The following is a 19,718-nucleotide window of genomic DNA, read 5'->3' on the forward strand; positions in this document are numbered from 1 at the left end:
GAAAAACTTGTTTTTTTTTTTTTGATGAAACTATTATGTACTACTTAAATTGTAGTTGGCAATCTGATATTTTTAACTCGGTGGTACTTATTAAAATTATTGCTATATTTAGTTGTTAATTCAAATAAATTGCTAATGGTACTGGATGATATTATGAATACATATCATAACACTATATGACAAACTTTATGCAGATCCATTCTCTTGATATCAAATATACTTTTCTTATAATTTAATGTATTAAATTATTTAGTGTAAAGTTTTAATCTATAGTGTATACTTTAAATGGAAGAGTAGACCTTAGAATTGATGCTTTTTGACTAATTGGTTGTCTGGGGGCGGGGAATATATGCTGTTTGATGCCGCCATATGATTCATGTGTACTGATAAATTTCTTTTTAAACTTGCAGCAAATAGTGGCAGCAATAAATGCAGGGATTATACCTTTAGGAAACACCTCCAATCAAATCAGTCACTGGGATTTGGGAAGTTCCTTCTTCTTTGCTGGCACTGTTATTACAACCATAGGTAGGAGACAACTTATTTTGTTGTTTAATTTTGGTACAGCTTGTGAGTTAAAATTCATTTGTTTGAATTTTTTTACGGTTGGTCAAAATGGTCTTCTCAAGGTAGAAAACTAGAGTCTAGTAAATTGATTTTGAAAAGAGAGTTTAAAAGTTTTAACAAAGGAATGATGAAAATGAACTACTGATTCAGAATACTGAGTTGTTTAAAATCCACCCAAAACTCGGGAGCAGTTCAGTTGAGTCCTTTGACTAATGGACAAGAACATCAAGAAATGGCTTGAAATGATGGTTTTGGTAGAGGGGATAAGTAGTTTAAAATTTTCCTGCATCTTTGATTCTTTAGTACAGAAAGAAATGATTTGAGTACAGTTTTGACATTCTTTTCATGAAGTTCTTATTGGATATCACTTTCTTCAACTTATAAAATTTAATTCTACTTTTTAGCAGATTGTTCTGTTCTTATGTGGTTGTCTATTATGATTGCTTCAGACCTTTTTATGCATTATGTTTTTCCAGTAACACAAATCTGTAAAAAATTAACAGTGAAATATGAGGATTACAGAAAGAATGAAACTTGAAGCCTTTTATCTTTTCATCACGTTGAATGTCATAGTGTTTGAAAGTGGAACATGGTCTCTTTTTTGGGACTGACTGCATCCACTCAGCACGCCCTAGGCAGCAGAATGGGTACATGTAGGCAACTTTTCTTCTGTTATTCTTCAGTGCCCAAGAAATATTCCGAGGATATAAATGCAGACCCCATAGTGAAAACTATGCTTGCCATGCTCTGAGAATTGGGAGGGGTTACGGCTATCTTATTTCATGGAAGGAGGTAGGTTTAAAGAATAATTTTCAACAAAGGGAAGAAAATGGACCCATCACAGTTATGTAGAAAATATGTGTGCAAAAGGAATTCTCTTGCACATATGCTTGTGATGAGATTTCCTCTCATGAGCCTGACCTCTGATTTGGGCACACGAATTAATTTTCTAAAGGCTTTAATTTTATTGTTTGTCATTGGTAGATTATGAAATGCCTACAGTTTTCAAATGAGCACTTCTATCAAAGTCCTGAATAAGAGAGCATGGACAGTTTATGGATGAACTCTTGCTTAAATTTTCCTTTGAGAAGAATTTGTCGTGTCCTGTCATTATGTGGATCTACTGTAATGCCTTTTTGTGCTGAATCACTTACCAGTGAAATAAATCCCTTAGCATGTTGATGTTTGCCTTCGTTAAGAGGTCAAAGAACTATGTTTACTCCTGCATTTCCATCAGCTAGGTCAAAAGTTGTGTGGCTGTGAAAATCTGGAAGAATGGCAACCTTGATTTCTAGCCATAATAATAGGTTAACCGTGGAGCTTAGACGGCTTGGCCATTTCTACTATGGAAATAACTGTTTATTGGGTAAACTACTTAGAGTCTGGAAGGAAAAAAAAAAAGCTCACAGACAGAGTGAGAATGGTTTGTTTCTGCCCAGTGAAAACTCAAAAAGTCCACGTTATAGCTCATCGTGACCACCACTAAATTATTCCCCAAGAGACTTAGTCATTATACAGACTTACTGTTGCATCCTATGTTTATAAACAGTCTCATTTTTTGAATCCCAAATTCAGTAAGTTTTGCAGACATATACTTCAACACATGAAAAAAAATAAACCATTATTACCAGCCTTACCCCAAATTATAGCCATTAAGCACAGTAGCTGATTATTTAGGTTGTTTAGGTAGCTCCCTGACAGCCCACATCTCTTACTGTTCTACCTCCGGCTTTAATCTTAGGATGATTAAGTCGTTCTAGGCCACTGACATTTACTCCATGGTCTTCTACTCTAAGGTCAAGGCAGTCTCCTCTGACCTTAGAGTAGTTCTATGTCTAGGGCAAGGTAACTGTTTGGCCTTTTTCATAAGTCTCCATTTGACATCCAAGTCATTATTTAATAAAATTCAGTGTAATTATTAATATTGCTAATGATAATCATTGTCTGACCTTTGAAGTGGTTTTTAGAAATTGAGGAAATTGTAACCTCTAGCATTAAGCTGCATTGCATTAGTTGTTTAAACAATAAACTTAAGACAGTCTGGGAGAATCCGTTTCAGTGGCTTCTTGTAGGGTGCCTGGTATGGGCAGTGTTTCATGGAGCTGCATTGGCTGACACTGTCCCTGATTTTTCTGCTCAGTGTAGACAATTTATCTAAGATGTCAAAGTGACCCTTACTATTCATTACAAATATGCCCAAGAGAAGTTCAGTTATACAAAATAGAATGTTAACATTTAAGGTCTAGTTTAACCTCTTCATATATCTACATGCTCTTTCCAAAACCATGCCCTTCCAAACCTTTCACAAATTCCATTTCACAGTGGCACAGACTAATGTACATTGTTGACTGTTCTTTTTCTCTCATTCCTTACTCCCAGTTCATCAGTCAATCCTGCTGGCTCTGCCTTTAAAGGAGGTCTAGAACTTAACTACTGCTCCCCATTCAAACTGCCACCATTTTTGGCCCAAGCCAGCATCATCTCAGTGCCAGCATCCCTGTATAGAGAAACCTTCGGCCCAGAAATACTCTCTGGATTCCAACTAATTCAGAGTAAATACTGTTCTCCATTGCTTAGGTTATCTAGTAAGATGCACGTTCTGGGATTTTTGTGTATTTGAGTCTTTTCTGTATCCCCCAGTGCCTGACACATAGTGGCTGCTGCTGCTGCTGCTAAGTCGCTTCAGGTGTGTCCAACTCTGTGCGACCTCATAGACGGCAGCCCACCAGGCTCCCCCTGTCCCTGGGATTCTCCAGGCAGACACATAGTGGATACTTAATAATTATTTTTGGAATTAAAAAACAGATGTAGATTCTAAATGAGGTGAAATACAGCTTGTTGGAAATTACATAACATTAAATTGATAACTTATTACACTAAATTCTTAATTCCTTAAACAGGTTACTAACATTTTTGTTCATTTATTTATTCAGTAAATAATAAAACATGATTTGTCTGCCACTGTAAAGATAGGTAAATTATTTGGGACCAAGTGGCACACAGACCAGTCAGGGAGATCAGTAGGCAAATTGTCATTTACCATGTAGCCTGCCAGGTGCTATGGCTTAAGAGCATTTAATGCAAATATACTGGGAAGATTCTTTGGGAAAAGAAATGGCAACCCACCAGTATTCTTGCTTGGAGAATTCCAGGGACAGAGGAAGGAGCCTGGCAGGCTACAGTCCATGGGGTCACAAAGAGTTGGACACAACTGAATAACTAAAACTTCACTTCAGGTAATTAAAGGCATTAATAAAAGGAGAGCTTTGTAGGCATCAGGGGTCCATGTGGGAAAGATTAGAGGTAACCGAGAATACGATCTATTCAGGAACTATTGTTGAGTTGCTCAGTCATATCCAATTCTTTTTCAGCACTATGGACTGTAGCCCACCAGACTCCTTTGTCCATGGGATTTCCCAGGCAGAAATACTAGAGTGGGTTTCCATTTCCTCCTCTAGGGGAATCTTCCTCACCCAGGGATCGAACCTGCACCCCCTGCATTGCAGGCAGATTCTTTACCACTGAACAACCTGGGAAGCCCATTTAGGAGTTATAGGCCATCCAAAATGGCTGTTTGTAGTTGAAGGGATTCATCTTTAAGACTGTGTAAATCAAGTCAACATAGTAGCTCCTACTGAAATCTACGCTAGTTTTGCTGCTGCTGGGAGTGTAAAAGGAAATAAGAACACAGTTTTGGTTTGCAATCTAATTTGAGAGATAAAATTTATGGTTAGGAAATAATGGAATAATGACAGAAATAGGTCTTGTAGAATCAAATATTACATGGAATGATTGTTTCAGTGCTATAAGAAGAGAAAAAGGAAAGAACATGTGGGCTAGAACAGGGGGAAAAGGCTTAATTAAAGAAGTTGGGTTTGGGCTATGCTTTGAAGAAAATGTTTTGGTTTAGATTGGTGGAGGGAATAAAAGCCTCCTGGTCTGTGAGATAGCCAAGCAAAAATACCAAAGAGAGAATGAGCCTGACTTATTTTGAAGACAGAGAAGTATTCAGGTAGACTGGAGGAATTGTTTAACCGGGTAGTGGGAAATGTTATTGACTGATTCAAATGGGAAGAACACAGTTGAATATAATTTGGTTTTTGAGAAGTTTGGACCTACTGTACTAAGAACAAAGGATTTTTTTGTTTGTTTTGAAAATGAGTTGATAGGTTAAAAGTAACCTTAGAAGATGCATCTGTCTGGAATAGAATATGTAGAGACCGACAGTGAGGGAATAGTTAAGAGGCCTTTACTGTGATCCACAGAAGAGTCAGAGTATTGACTGGGAGGATTGGAGCTGGTGTTGAGAAATGGGATTAGGACAAAAGGTTGAAATAAATAGATGCAAGAATCAACAGGCCTCGGGGATTAATGCAATGAAGAGAGAGGTGTCAAAATGTTGACTATTGAATATTTAGGCAGCAGGTCAGTACAGTTCGTAGGCAGTGCTAGTTGATGCTGTGAAGAAAAAGAAGTTTTAAAAAATGGTCAATTAAAATAAATAAATTGATTTTTTTAATGGCTGAAATTTTATACATGTTGTTGTCTTAGGAAGCTTCATTTTAGTTGTTTTCCTTCCTCAAATTTATTTGTTGGTTTATTCTTTAATTCAGACAGACTAGAAAGACAAGTTAAACAGGCTCCCTCCTGGAGCGCTTGGCTTTGAGGAAACCCAAAATCAGTCAGTGCCCTGAAAAACAAAATCAGTGGTGATAAGTGCTCCATAAAAGTTCATGTGTGTGGTGGAGAGTCGATTGTGGAGCCAGGGCAAGGAGTGGGAGGTGCTCTAGAGCAGACTGATTCAAGAGCTCTCAGAGCAGGTAACAGTTAAGCTAAAGATTAAAGGATGAAACAAAATCAGCCAGGAAACCAACATACATGCGTGTGGGCTCAGTTGTGTCCAACTCTTTGCAGCCCCATGAACTGTAACCCACCAAGCTCTTTTGTCCGTGGGATTTCCCAGGCAAGAACACTGGAGTGGGTTGCTGTCTCCTTCTCCAGGGACATCTTCTCGACCCAGGGATCGAACCTGCACCTCCTGCAATTGGCAAGCCTTGGCAGGTGGATTCTTTACTGCTGAGCCACCCGGGAAGCCCAAGTCAGGAAGCAGAGTAGGCAGAGATGAGTTCAGGCAGAGGGCACAGCGTGGCAAAGAAGAAGCAAGGTTAGCAAGATGAACGGGGGCCGGAGCATGTTAGGACTTGATAGTTGTGACAATATCCTCAATTCAATGGGAAGCCAAGGAAAAATTTCAGCAGAAGAGAGTCCTAATGTGACTCATGTTGCTGTTCAGAGGGCAAAATGGAAAGCAGGAAGGCCATTGCGAAGGTTATTGCATTAATCCATAAGAGAGAAAGCAACATAGAGATTGTCATGCTGAGTGAAGTAAGTCAGACACAGAAAGACAGATGTCATATGAGATAGCTTATATGGGGAAGGGGATCTAAAACAAAAGAGTATATATGAACTTATTTACAAAAGAAAAGTAGAGTCATGAATGTAGAAAACAAACTTACAGTCACCAGGGGATAAGGGAGGGGAGAGGGATATACTGGGGGTTTGGGACTGACATATACACACTACCATATATAAAATAGGTAACGAAATATCAATAACCTCAGATATGCAGATGACAACACCCTTATGGCAGAAAGTGAAGAGGAGCTAAAAAGCCTCTTGATGAAAGAGGAGAGTGAAAAAGTTGGCTTAAAGCTCAACATTCAGAAAACGAAGATCATGGCATCTGGTCCCATCACTTCATGGGAAATAGATGGGGAAACAGTGGAAACAGTGTCAGACTTTATTTTTGGGGGGCCCCAAAATCACTGCAGATGGTGATTGCAGCCATGAAATTAAAAGACGCTTACTCCTTGGAAGAAAAGTTATGACCAACCTAGATAGCATATTGAAAACCAGAGACATTACTTTGCCAACAAAGGTCCGTCTAGTCAAGGCTATGGTTTTTCCTGTGGTCATGTATGGATGTGAGAGTTGGGCTGTGAAGAAAGCTGAGCGCCGAAGAATTGATGCTTTTGAACTGTGGTGTTGGAGAAGACTCTTGAGAGTCCCTTGGACTGCAAGGATATCCAACCAGTCCATTCTGAAGGAGATCAGCCCTGGGATTTCTTTGGAGGGACTGATGCTGAAGCTGAAACTCTAGTACTTTGGCCACCTCATGCAAAGAGTTGACTCATTGGAAAAGACTCTTAATAAGGACCTACTGTATAGCTCAGGAAACTCTACTCAGTACTCTGTAATGGCCCATATGGGAAAATAATCTAGCAAAAAGAGTGGATATATGTGTATGTATAACTGTTTTTTGAAATTGATACAACATTGTAAATCAACTATATTCCCATAAAATTTTTTTTTTCAAAAGAGAGTTTATGAATAGAAATATACTTGTCTCTGAGAATAGTGCCATGGGAAGTTTAATGTTTTAAATTTTAAGTTATTTTAAAGCTAATAAGAAATCACTTAAACTCTAGGAAAGTCTGTTGGCAAAAGTGATGTAATGGAAAACTGTATTCTATTTTGAGGTCAATTTAAAGATTAGAATAAGATGTAAGGTGATTTTGTTCCCAGAAGGCATTAAAATATAATGAAATTTTCCCCAGTGGAAAGTAAATTGAAATGCCAGAGCCAGGATTTGCCCAAGCTTATCACTGAATCATCATGATCTCTGAGTGTCAGAATGAGAATAACAAGATAGCTCTATGGTCTATAGCAACTTCAAGATCTCAAAGCATCATGTTAGGTCTTATGGAAAACATTTCCTCAGAGTCATGTTTCTTGGATTTACAAAGGACTCTTGTTTTCTTCCCCTTGAGTTATAGAGATTGGATTCAAGTATATAATTTCTGTGTTTAGCTTTTCTGTGTTTTGAACCAGCCACCGAGTCTCTCAATTTCCTTATACCTTGATTGAATTATTGAATTGCTGACACTGTTAGGACAATAGTCACAGATTTTCTGCGAGCTCCTGTTTCACCTGTTTAGCATAATGCTTACTTGAGTAGACCAAAAGGAGAAAAAACTAGAGAGTAGTTTAAACAAACAATTCCTGATAAAAAGAAAAGGTCAATTTTGAAAATGCCAAAAGTATATTGAAAAGTGTAAAGCCTTATGCATATCTTTATCAGGGAATCTAGGGCCTTCCTGTTGGACATGATAAAAAACAAACAACAGCAACAAAAAACTATAGCTTAAAAGGTGAGAAAAAAGTTGTAAGAGCTTTTCTGTACAATTTTGTTATCTCGTGAAACCACTAACTGAACTTGGAAATGAGCAGACTTAAGGTAGTGGGGTGTAGAATTTGACAGCCAGCACTTTCCTGGGGGTGATGTCATTGCAGCTTTGGTTGTTAGGTGCTATCTTATTTATTTGGTATACTCGTAATTTGGTGGCATTTCACTACTCTCTTGGATATTTTCTGAGAACTGCATATTGGATTTTGGGAACCCATTTTAAAGGAAAGCTGAACTTCTTTCAGGCAGCTTAAAAGATGAATTATCTTGCAAGGTGACTTCCAGCTCTGACTCCACAATCTCCTTGCATTTTTCTTTATACCAGTTTGTTAAAGTAGATTATTCTTTTTCCAAAATCTGTAATTCTAATGCTATACAGTTGAAATTCAGAAGTTGAAATTAAGAAATTGTTTTGGGTCATTGATGCTCTGTTTCTCTTCTAATCTACTAAAATGAACAAAAGGAAAACCTGTCTCAAGATATTTGTGTATATATATATGTTCCTACCATTCAAAATCTTCACATAGGTTTACTTTCTAAGTTAAAATGCATTTCTTTCTCAGAGAAGAAAAATGCCTTCTGAACAGTAGTTAAGTTTGCAGAGTGTAAGATTATATTTGATAGACAATAAAGCAGAATTTTTACTTAAATAGTGTTAAAGACTCTAAAGCAATAATAATGAAATAGATTAGTCATCTTCTTTTCTCATTATGTATGTTAGTATGTATGTTAGTCATCCACAAAGAGGTTTAATTCAGAGCACTGAGTATTTAGAATACTATGCTAGTTGAAAGGAGTGTTATAGATGTAATCTTCCCAGGAGTGATCTAGTAGTGTTATGGATGTAGTCTTCCCAGGAGTGAGGCAGTGTTTATTATTGTTATTTTGAGGTAGTAGAATACAGAGCAAGAAAGTGTAGATATAAAAGAAACTAGAAGTGCCAGTGAGAGGAGGGCTGTGGTATTAGGGTAGTAGTCATCCATATCTTGGGTGTATTCAAGGCAGAAATTGCTTATATTCTGCAACAAATAAACTTTTATGTATTTCTGTCTACTTTTGAAAAGTTTGCATTAACATACTTTTAATCTTCTGGAAAGCAATCACTGTTAAACCGTGTGATTGTGAAATTACCTTAAAGTTGGAAGCAAAGAATTGTCATGAAGTTCATGCCCTGAATAAATACAGAATCTATTTTTAATCTTGTCTTTTCTCCTTTCCCAACCACTAACATGCAGCACGTTTGTCATACATTATAGGTTTTAAAGAACATCTGATTGACCCCTAAATATGCAAGTATTGCTCAGAATGTGATTAAAACTATAGGTGGGATGATTATCAGAAAAACATTTTTTAAAAATTGTCTCAAGTACTGCATTTGATAGGGAAGGAATGTAATAACATTTGTCTGGGCCTGTCTACTTTAAGCTAGTAATTATACTACATATTTGTTTTCTTCCCAATCCTTAAAAAAAAAAATCTAGACTTGTGCAATCTTACTCTTGGAAATTGGCATTGTTATTTATGTGGTACTGAAATTATAACATGATATATGCAAAAGAAGTACCTGTGCCAAATGAGGTTCATGAGTAATTATTATGGTTTGTGTGCACATAAGGTACAATGCAAATAATTAATTTTAAACAGAAAATAATTCCAGGCACACATCTTTTGGTTCTAAAGTACCACTGAAGGAAATATTGATCATATAAACTTTTGAAAGTCACAGTTCAGTTCAGTTCAGTCGCTCAGTCTTATCTGACTCTTTGCAACCCCATGGACTGCAGCACGCCAGGCCTCCCTGTCTACCACCAACTCCCGGAGCTTACTCAAACTCATGTCCATTAAGTCGATGATGCCATCCAGCCATCTCATCCTCTGTCGTCCCCTTCTTCTGCCTTCAATCTTTCTCAGCATCAGGGTCTTTTCCAGTGAGTCAGCTCTTTGCATCAGCTGGACAAAGTATTGGAGCTTCCGCTTCATCATCAGTCCTTCCAATGAATATTCAGGACTGATTTCCTTTAGGATGGACTGGTTGGATCTCCTTGCTGTCCAAGGGACTCAAGAGTCTTCTCCAACACCACAGTTCAAAAGCATCAACTCTTCGATGCCACAGGTCTCAAAAATGCATGTTAATTACTCATCTTAAACTTCTTTCCCTATTAACTTTATTTTTAAAGCAAAAACAACAAACAAGTGGACAAGTTTGGTTGATATGTTGTGCCTTTCCTCTAAGTTTAAGCTTCCCTTACTGTAGATTCTAACAAAGAATTTCCAAAGGCAAGCAGCAAGAGAAGGAAAAAGAGAGGGTATGGAATAAATCATGATCCGCTTAAGCAGCTCCTGTTCAAACAATGCAGGTTTTAATAGGTCATTTCATTGCTACCTGTAGATGTCTTAATAGAAACTCTGTTTAAATTTCATTTGATGCATTAAAAAAACCAGATGTAGACATGACCTCCTAATAAATATTATACTGCAAGTCAGTGAAGTTCTGTATGTATTCATGCTAGTGTTACTTACATTATACCTCTCAGAATGAAAATATTTCTCCCTCTTTTTTTAAAGAAGTGATGCAGGAGAAGGAACATCAGATTTCATTTCAGAGACGTTGTTTAGGTTTTGTCTTTACTGCTAACTAGGGTTGTGTTCTTTTAAGCAAATCAAAATTCTTCTATTATCCTTAACTTTCTTCTTTATCAAAGAAGGCTAATGTTTCTCACAATCAAAATTGTTGTGAAGGTTAAATAAAAGTGTATGTGGAAACAGTTTGTACACTGAATGACAGTATAATAAATTGAAACTAATTTTGTTACTGGGGTAATTTTTATTATTAAACTTTATATTACATTTATTTATGTTACTAATGTTAACAAAGAAAGTTCATTCTTTCTTAAAGATTTGATCCATTCATTTTAATTATTATAATATTTATAATGTTGCCTTCACATACTTAAGGTGTGCTCAAACCAGTTATTCTCACAATGCTCAGTGTTAGATTTGACTAGTTTCTTCATCTAGTTAATTTGTAGTTTGATATAATAAAATGAGTTGATTTTAATGAGATTTAGGTTTTCTAAAATGTGATCATCAGAATAATATGTAATGAAGCAAGGTGTTAACTATTAGTTGAGAATAATAAAAGTTAGTGAAAGTCGGACAGTCATATATGACTCTTAGTGACCCCATGGACTGTAGCCCACCAGGCTCCTTTGTCCATGGAATTCTCCAGGCCAGAATACTGGAGTGGGTAGCCATTCCCTTCTTCAGGGGATTTTCCTGACCCAGGGATCAAACCGGGGTCTCCCACATTGCAGGCCAATTCTTTACCAACTGAACTACTATTTGTATAAATGCTTTTCTGTATCATTTAAAAAAATCTGTGCCTCTGTATTAGTATCTGCCAAGTTATTTTCTGTAGTAAACAACCCTCACATTTTATTTGCTTTACAGAATTAAATGTTTGTTTCCTGATCACATTGTATGTCCAGTGTGGATCAATGGGAGGGCCCTGCCCTTGTAAGAAGGAGGGTGTGGAAAACTGACCACTGGCTGATCATGCTTTGTGTGTGAACACACTGTATTTACCAACATGACATTAGCCAGACTACCTTCAAGAGTATAGGTGGGGAAGTGCTCTCCTACCCTGAGATCAGAACAACCAGGGTATTTTGTGACAGCCCTACTAACTTCCACAAGCAAATATACTAATTAGATACTTCCTTGAATGTTCTTTGATAGTCAAAGTAATTAAACATGATAACAAAATATAGTTTGTATTTTAATTAGCTTTTTCAAATTGTGTCTCCTTAACTCCATCACTGTAATAGGATTTTCATTTTTCACATCTAATATTGTGCTACTGAAGGAGATTGTGTTCCAAATTTACCTCCCTCTACAGTGTTTCATTTCTTCCCTGGTGGCTCAGAGGTTAAAGCATCTGCCTCCAATGCGGAAGACCCGGGTTCAATCCCTGGGTCGGGAAGATCCCCTGGAGAAGGAAATGGCAATCCACTCCAGTATTCTTGCCTGAAGAATCCCATGGACAGAGAAGCCTAGTAGGTTATAGTCCACGGGGTCGCAAAGAGTCAGACATGACTGAGTGACTTTTACCTTACAGTGTTTCATCACTGTTACTATCTCAAAATGAAAATAAGAATCAATATATAAAATTTTAGTTTTAGTTTCTTGGCAGAGATTTTGCTGTCACTTATTAGTGATATTGCATAGGGTTCCATTAGCATTTAGAGTACAGTTACCTTTTGATATACATGGAAGAATTGACTCCAGAACCCCAACAGGTACCCAAATCCATAGATGCTCAATTCTCTTATATAAAATAGTACAGTGTTTGTATATAACCTATAGATTATACTTTAAATCACTTCTAGATTAATTTTAATACCTAATGTAATGTAAATGCTATGTAAGTAGTTGTAAATATAATATAAATGCTATGGAAATAGTTGCCAGCAATTGCCAAATTCAAGTTTTGCCTTTGGTAACTTTCTGGAAATTTATTTTTTCAAATATTTTTGATCCATGGTTCATTAAATCTTCAGATACAGAAACCAAAGATATGGAGGGCCAACTGCATTTTATTAATGATCACTTATCAAGGTCAAAATTATGATGATACAAAAACAGTAAAACCGTTTAGGAAAATAAATTAAACAACTAAGTTTACCTTTGATGTAGAAGTGAAATAATGCAGGGGTCAGCAAACTATGACCTTGTGGGCAAAATCCAGCCTTGCTTCTGTTATATAATTAGAACACGGCGATGTCCACTTATGTTAGTACCCTCTTTGGCTACCTTCATGCTATAATGGCAGAGTTGAATAGTGCACCAGAGGCTGTATGGCTGCAAAGCTGAAAATTTTACTATCTGGCCCTTTATAGAAAACATTTGCCAAGCACTGGACTAAAGAACATAAAGCAAAGAAAAAAAAATACAATTTGTAATTAGAAGACCCGGGTTTGTCCTGATTCTAACATTATTCACTGTGTACTTTTGACCAGATCACTGAACATCTCTGAATTATTTTCTCATGTGACTAGTCCGTATGATTTCCTAATAAGTGAATAATAGTTGTGCTTCCTGTCCCCCAGGATTTTATGAAAATTCAAAGGATATTTAATAATGCTTAACTACTATGCAATTAAAATTCATCATTTTAAAAGGAGATGCTTTTTTTTCCTCCATTTTTCCTCATTGTCCAATAAAGGTTGAAATGAGCTCTGTGACTCAAATTCTGTGAACCTCTGGAACAGTAAGCCTCAGGGGTTTATAATCTTATTTTCCAGAGAGATGACCCATAATGTGCATTAGATTCTCAAAGTGTCCCATAATTCTTAGAAGAGTTTAAAACCATTGGCTTGAATAATTTCTATTTTAAATTTTAGACTGATAGAAAGTAACATTTTGTAGCACTTGAAAAATTTAGAAAAAATACTGTGTCAGAAACATTGTAGTAAAATGCTGGTGTTGATGCCGGCGGACAAAATAACTGCTTAGAGAACTGAGTACAGTGGTCAGAAAGAAACCATGTAAGAGCACATTTCTAAAAATAAGAAAATCTTATGTTACTGCTGAGCTCTGAGTGATATTATAGTGTCAAATATTTTCAGTTCTTCCAAAATCCTGCAGATTCTGAATTGTTTTCGGTAAACATGAGAAGAAATGTTATGCTTTAGAAAACTAGAGTATTACAATCCCCAGCCATGACATTCTGGATTTTAAGAATCCAGCCTTCCTCCTGTTCTGTAATTATTAGAACACAGCTACATCAGTTTATTTCAGTATTGACTTGAGCTATCTACACACTGTGTTGGCAGAGTTGAATAGTACAGCAGAGGCTATTTGGCCTGTAAAGCCAGAATCTTGAAAAGAATACGCACACACACTCTCACACGTGTATAACTGAATCACTTTGCTGAGCACTGAAACTGACACAGAATTATAAATCAAGTATGTATGCGTCCTAAGTTGCTTCAGTCATGTGCAACTCTTGGCGACCCTATGGGCTGTAGCTCATCAGGCTCCTCTGTCAGTGAGATTCTCCAGGCAAGAGTACTGGAGTGGGCTGCCGGTTCCTCCTCCAGGGGATCGTCCCAAGCCAGGGATCGAACCAGTGTCTCTTAGGTCTCTTGCACTGGTAGGCAGGTTCCTTACCACTAGCGCCACCTGGGAAGCACCCTGCCCCCAAATTAACTGTATTTCATAAAAATTAAAACAAAAACAAGAAAAGCGAAGCATGCAAATATAACAATTAAAAAAAGTGGTACTGGATAAAGGAAAAAAAAAAAAAAGACTAGACCAGGAAAATAGGCTGGGAATAGGAGGCACAATTGTAAAGGAGTTTAAAAGATGATATTTCTTTTCCAGTTTTTATGTTATTTGTTCTTGCTTTGGATTTGTGTTTCTAAACTGTGAACGTAGAGTGTGAATGGGGGCCTCAAAAGTTCTTCCCACTTAATTCAATGTGGGCAGGCTTAGTAGCAGGATAACATAACTAGAGTTAGCTACCAATTAGTAATTTCAGTGCACTGCCTTCTACCAGGGAGAAGGCAATGGCACCCCACTGCAGTACTCTTGCCTGGAAAATCCCATGGACAGAGGAGCCTGGTAGGCTGCAGTCCACGGGGTCGCACAGAGTCGGACATGACTGAAGCGACTTAGCAGCAGCAGCAGCCTTCTACCAAGTGGAAAAGCCTCCCATATTCTCTCTCTAGAGGCTCTGAATTGTTATGGAAACAAGGAAATCATGTTTTTATAGCCATTATCCTGAGCTATCTTTAAGAGTGTCTTGTTGATTTCTTACTAAAATGTATGGCAAAACCAATACAATATTGTAAAGTAATTAGCCTCCAATTAAAATTAATAAATTTGTATAAAATAAAATAAAATCTTGCATTCCAGGATTAGGTTTTCTAATAGACTGAAATCAAGGTATGGGACTTAATCTGAGATAGTCTTCATAGCTGTAAAGAGATCATAGAAAAGAGAAAAATATTCTCAAGAATTCACATTTCGGGCATGATGAGGCCTTCTTGTAATTATTTGTGTGAGTGTGTGAGTGTGTGTGTGTGTGTGTGTTCATGCTTCAAGTTCAAATGAGACTGTATAAGAAATTAAGAATGCAGGTGGTGAGAAACAGTGGTGGTCATACTCCTTCCCTGTCTACCACCTCTTGAATCTTTCCTTTAGATTAAACCCTATGAATGTCAAATATATCTAAAACAGGTGAATGGAATTATCTGTGTGTGTGCATGTCTGTCTGTGGCAGGGGAGGGAGAGTGGATCACATCCAGGAGCAGGCAGCCTGTCTCCATAGTTGGGAAAGACTTCCAGGTCGCACAGATGTGCATTTTAAATGCTGGTTGTGCCACTTTCAATTGCTCATGTCTGTTTTACTTAACGTTTCTGAGTCCTAAGTTTTAAGGCACCTTTTCCAGAATGTTACTTTGGGAATTAGTTGAGGAAAACATACCCAAAGTGCCTAGGATACCACAGTCTCTGCCTCATAATAGATTCTCAGTGTTAAGTTCCTTTTATACATCTTTCCAGTTCAAATGTTCCCGGTCAGAGTTTGGGGGATGGGCTTTTCCCCACCCTCTTCTCCTAGTCCCAAGGCTGAGAAGAGCACATTTTCTACTATCTGTGGGAAATAAATTCTAGACACAATAGGAAATGACCCACGTAAAGCAGAACATTAGATAGAACAGAACCAATGAAAATTAATAGCCTATGATTGATGAATCACCAACAGTTATTGGGTGGATTAGTTGAGCTTTTGATCGTTGCTTGACAGAACTATGTAATAGACATAGATTAGTTGTTGTTTGGTCGCTAAGTCATATCCGACTCTTTGTGACCTCATGGGCTGTAGCCGGCCGGGCTCCTCTGTCCACGGGATTTCCTGGGCAATAATACTGGAGTGAGTTGCCTTTCCTTCTGCAGGGTATCCTCCCAACCCATGAATCATACCCAGGTCTGCCGCATTGACAGGTAGATTCTTTACCACTGAGACTCCACTAGGTGTAGCTTGGTGAGACCTATAAAGCCAGTGCATGAGACATGAGAGACAGGTTCCATCCCTGGTCAAGAAGATCCCCTGGAGGTGGGCGTGGCAATCCACTCCCATTTTTGCCTGGAGAATCCCATGGACAGAGGAGCCTGGCGGACTACAGTCCACAGGGTTGCAAAGAGTCAGCAACTTAACACACATGCATAAAACCCAAAAGACATTGAAAAATCAGCAAAACTGTGGCATTAGACTGAAATACTTGTCTTTTATATGGTCCCTTATGTAATAACACAGTCATAGCAAAGAAGTGTAACACTCAGTAGGGCTTCCCTGGTGGTGCAGACGATAAAGAATCTGCCTGCAATGTGGGAGACCCAGGTTCAATCCCTGGGTCGGGAAGATCTCCTGGAGACGGGTATGGCAACTCACTCCAGTTGTTCTTCCCAGGAGAATTCCATGGACAGAGGAGCCTGGTGGGCTACAGTCCTTGGGATTGCAAAGAATCAGTCACAATCGAGTGACTAACACTTTCATAACATTCAGTATGTGCTAGGTACTGTTTTAAGTACTTTATGTATATATTCAAACATTTTCATCCCTACAACAACCTGTAAGGTATTGCTGTCATTATGCCCATTTTAGGATAAGCAAAGGGAGGCATTGAGAGTTTAGATAATGTGCCTGAGTCATGCAGCGAGTAGATGGCATTTAGTGGGGTTTTAAATCCACCTGGTTTGGCTGCAGGGTCCACATTCATAATCTCTGACCTCTATTGCATTATACGTTGAGAAAAGCAGGATATATGTGATTTACTGTAAATTCCTTCTGAACTGATCGTATCTGTCCACCTGTCTCTCCTAATGGTTAAGGACTGTTTCAGGACTCTACCTTTCTAGGTGAATGAATGATGCCATTGTTACCTTTGGAAAAATGTATAAGTAATTTGGAGAAAATCAACTTGAAAAGTGCAGGGCTCTGATGGATCCTCCAACACTTGTTACTCGTGAATATTGGATTAAGTAAAGCATATCTGCCATTACCATGTGTGGAAAACCTTTTATATAAATGGCCTTACTCTCTTGATATTGAGGATATAAATTTTTAGACATGAAAATAAGCATCCTTAATTTTCATTTTTTAGTGTATTTTTTTAAAAAGTAACATACACAAATAAATTAGTTTGAAGATATTTAATTTGTCAAAATCAAAAATGCATGGAAATCTAATCTCATATCTGAGGTGCATCTTAAAAAATGGTGGGTATTAAATTTAAATTGAATTTACCCAATGTCTCTTAATGGTTTGGGTGATATATTCTTTCATCTCAGTGACCCAACTTCAGCTGTCATCACTCAGGTTCAGTATCTGGATAATCATACATCTTTCAGGTAGGTTGGCTGTCACTTTCTCTTTCTTTCCCTTTTTGACACTTGCAGTAGTTGATGAGGTTTGAATTACTGCCCCAGGGTAATAGCCAAGACGAGCATAGAAAAATCCTTATACCATAATTCAGTTTTAACTTAAATTGTATTAAATATGGACACTCAGCACTTAAAAACTTTGCATTCCGTCTCTTCAGCATCTGCTACCTAATTACCACCAGTACTTCAATTTTCTTGGTCTCAGCTTTTCGTATTTGTGTAATCATGGGGTTAGAATTCTATTTGCCATTTCAGTTCTTACATCTTATAATTTTGTCACTAACCTAAGGTGACTTTTCCCCCTTTATTTGTGGTACTTTATAGCGTGAATACAGAAAAATAATAGACCATTTCAGATAAGATACTATCCAGAGGTCCTGTGAGAGATGTTGAAGTAGTTCCTCCAAAACAGTAGGTTTTGCTGTGATACAGTTACTACGTTTGCTGCTTGCTAATGATGGATAAAATATCTAATAGCTGCCAAGGCCTGGTTGGCTGTGACAATAACCAGTGAATTGCAGTAATACAGAGCACTTTGTTCATTATTTGCTTGGTATCATATAACTGTTTTTGTTCCATGGTGTAATCTTCCCAGTGAAGAGCATGAAAAAAGAGCATGGTATGTTATTCAGCCACAAAAAAGGAACAAAATAATGCCATTTGCAGCAACATAGATGGGCCTAGAGATTGTTATATTGAGTGGAATAGATCAGACAGAAAAAAAACAAATAACATATAATATCACTTATATATTATAAGTGGTCACTTATAATATATGTGATAGAATAATATATATATAATATAATATATAAGTGATATAATATTACTTATATGTATAATCTAAAAAAATGGTTATAAGAACTTATCTATAAAACAAAAATAGAGTTACAGATGTAGATAATAAACTTATGGTTACTGGAGGTGGGGGGGCGGGGAAGGGGAGGAGGGAAAAATTGGGAGGTTGGGACACTAGTATATATAAAATGAATAACCAACAAGGACCTACTGTATAGCACAGGGAACTCTACTCAATACTCTGAAATGACCTATATGAGAAAAAAAATCTAAAATGGAGTGGACATATGCATAAGTATAACTGACTCACTTTGCTGTACACCTGTAACTAATACCATATTGTAAACCAACTATACTCCAATAAAATTTTTTTTAAGAGAAAGATAATATTGGTTCAACTCCCGCATACTCTGAACACATTTCAGTGGCAAAAGTAGCGTCAGCATAAGCACCACTATCTTTACCACCGTTGTTTTCATCAACAGTGGACATTTATTCCCCTGAAGAAGGAAATGGCAACCCACTCCAGTACTCTTGCCTGGAAAATCCCATGGACTGAGGAGCCTGGTGGGCTACAGTCCATGGGGTTGCAAAGAGGTGGATACGACTGAGCAACCGAGGTGTGTGTGAGATGGACATCTATTCAGAGCACCAGTGGCAGAGCCTGAGCCAGCTTTATGGCAGAAAAGTAGCATTGGCCAGCTGATACTCACCAGCTGTTTGCCATGTGTCAAGCACCATAGCGTGTCCTTCCTGTGTCGTATATCACACAATCCTCATCACTCTTCGCAGATGAGAAAACAGAGGCACAGTGTTTTTGCAAAAAATTTTTTAGTAACTTTCTCAGTGACAGAGTGGCAAAGCTAGAATTCAAACCCAATTTTGGGGGGCTCCAGAGCCTGCAGTTTTAATCACTATGCTCTATTGTCCTCCATATCCTTGAAGGGAGATTTGAGTGAGTCTGTTTGCAATTGAGGAAAATTATTGCATATCAAAGATAGCGTAGCTTTCTTGGCAGTTCAGATTATCAATGTCTTCCAAGATCCAACTCTCTAAAATGAAAAAGAGAAAAAAATTACACTTATTATGTCTAATATATTCTTTTTAAACGTATTGTATAGTTTTATCATTTTACTGCTTATAATGTTAAAAAAAAAAGATTTATTCAGTGACACTCATCAGAGTGGTAAGGCAGACTTCATTCAGGGCCATGTGATAGCTGTAGGAACCTCTGCAGTAGTTTTGTAGTAAGGCAGAGAGACTGGGCTCAACTCTGAATATGGCGAAGCAAAGTAGGGATTTATAGCCAAAGAGCATAGGGTGGGGAATCCATAGATAGAAAGAGACTAAAAGGGGACATGAGGACACACAAGGGGCTGATTTTCACCAAGCCACCCTAACAGGAGTTTTTCTTTCTTCTTTAATATGGCTGTACCAGGTCTTAGCGTGGGCTCTCAGTTGCAGCATGCGGGATCTAGTTCCCTGACCAGGGATCGAACTTGGGCCCCCTGCATTGTGAGTGCAGAGTCTTAACCATCAGACAACCAGGGAAGTCCCCCTAACAAGACTCTTGCTAAAGGCCTGTCAGAGGTGATCAGGTATCACCTGGGCAGTGATGAAGGATAAGGAAAAAAGATGATCAAATACTGAGAGTGGGAGTCGG

At 37.8% G+C, this 19,718-nt stretch overlaps 1 protein-coding gene across 2 annotated transcripts in view; it reads left to right on the top strand.

Moving 5' to 3' along the window:
• The window catches only part of KCNK2 (potassium two pore domain channel subfamily K member 2), a 142,803-nt gene that overhangs the window by 43,982 nt on the left and 79,103 nt on the right, over positions 1–19,718 (top strand). For both annotated transcript variants that reach the window (XM_040263174.1, XM_040263172.1), the window contains exon 3: positions 411–528. In XM_040263174.1, coding sequence (XP_040119108.1) covers positions 411–528 — 118 coding nt within the window. The remainder of the gene's footprint in view (positions 1–410; positions 529–19,718) is intronic.

Source organism: Oryx dammah, unplaced genomic scaffold, assembly GCF_014754425.2.
Source record: "Oryx dammah isolate SB20612 unplaced genomic scaffold, SCBI_Odam_1.1 HiC_scaffold_21, whole genome shotgun sequence".
In the NCBI taxonomy this organism is placed as follows: Eukaryota; Metazoa; Chordata; class Mammalia; order Artiodactyla; family Bovidae; genus Oryx; species Oryx dammah.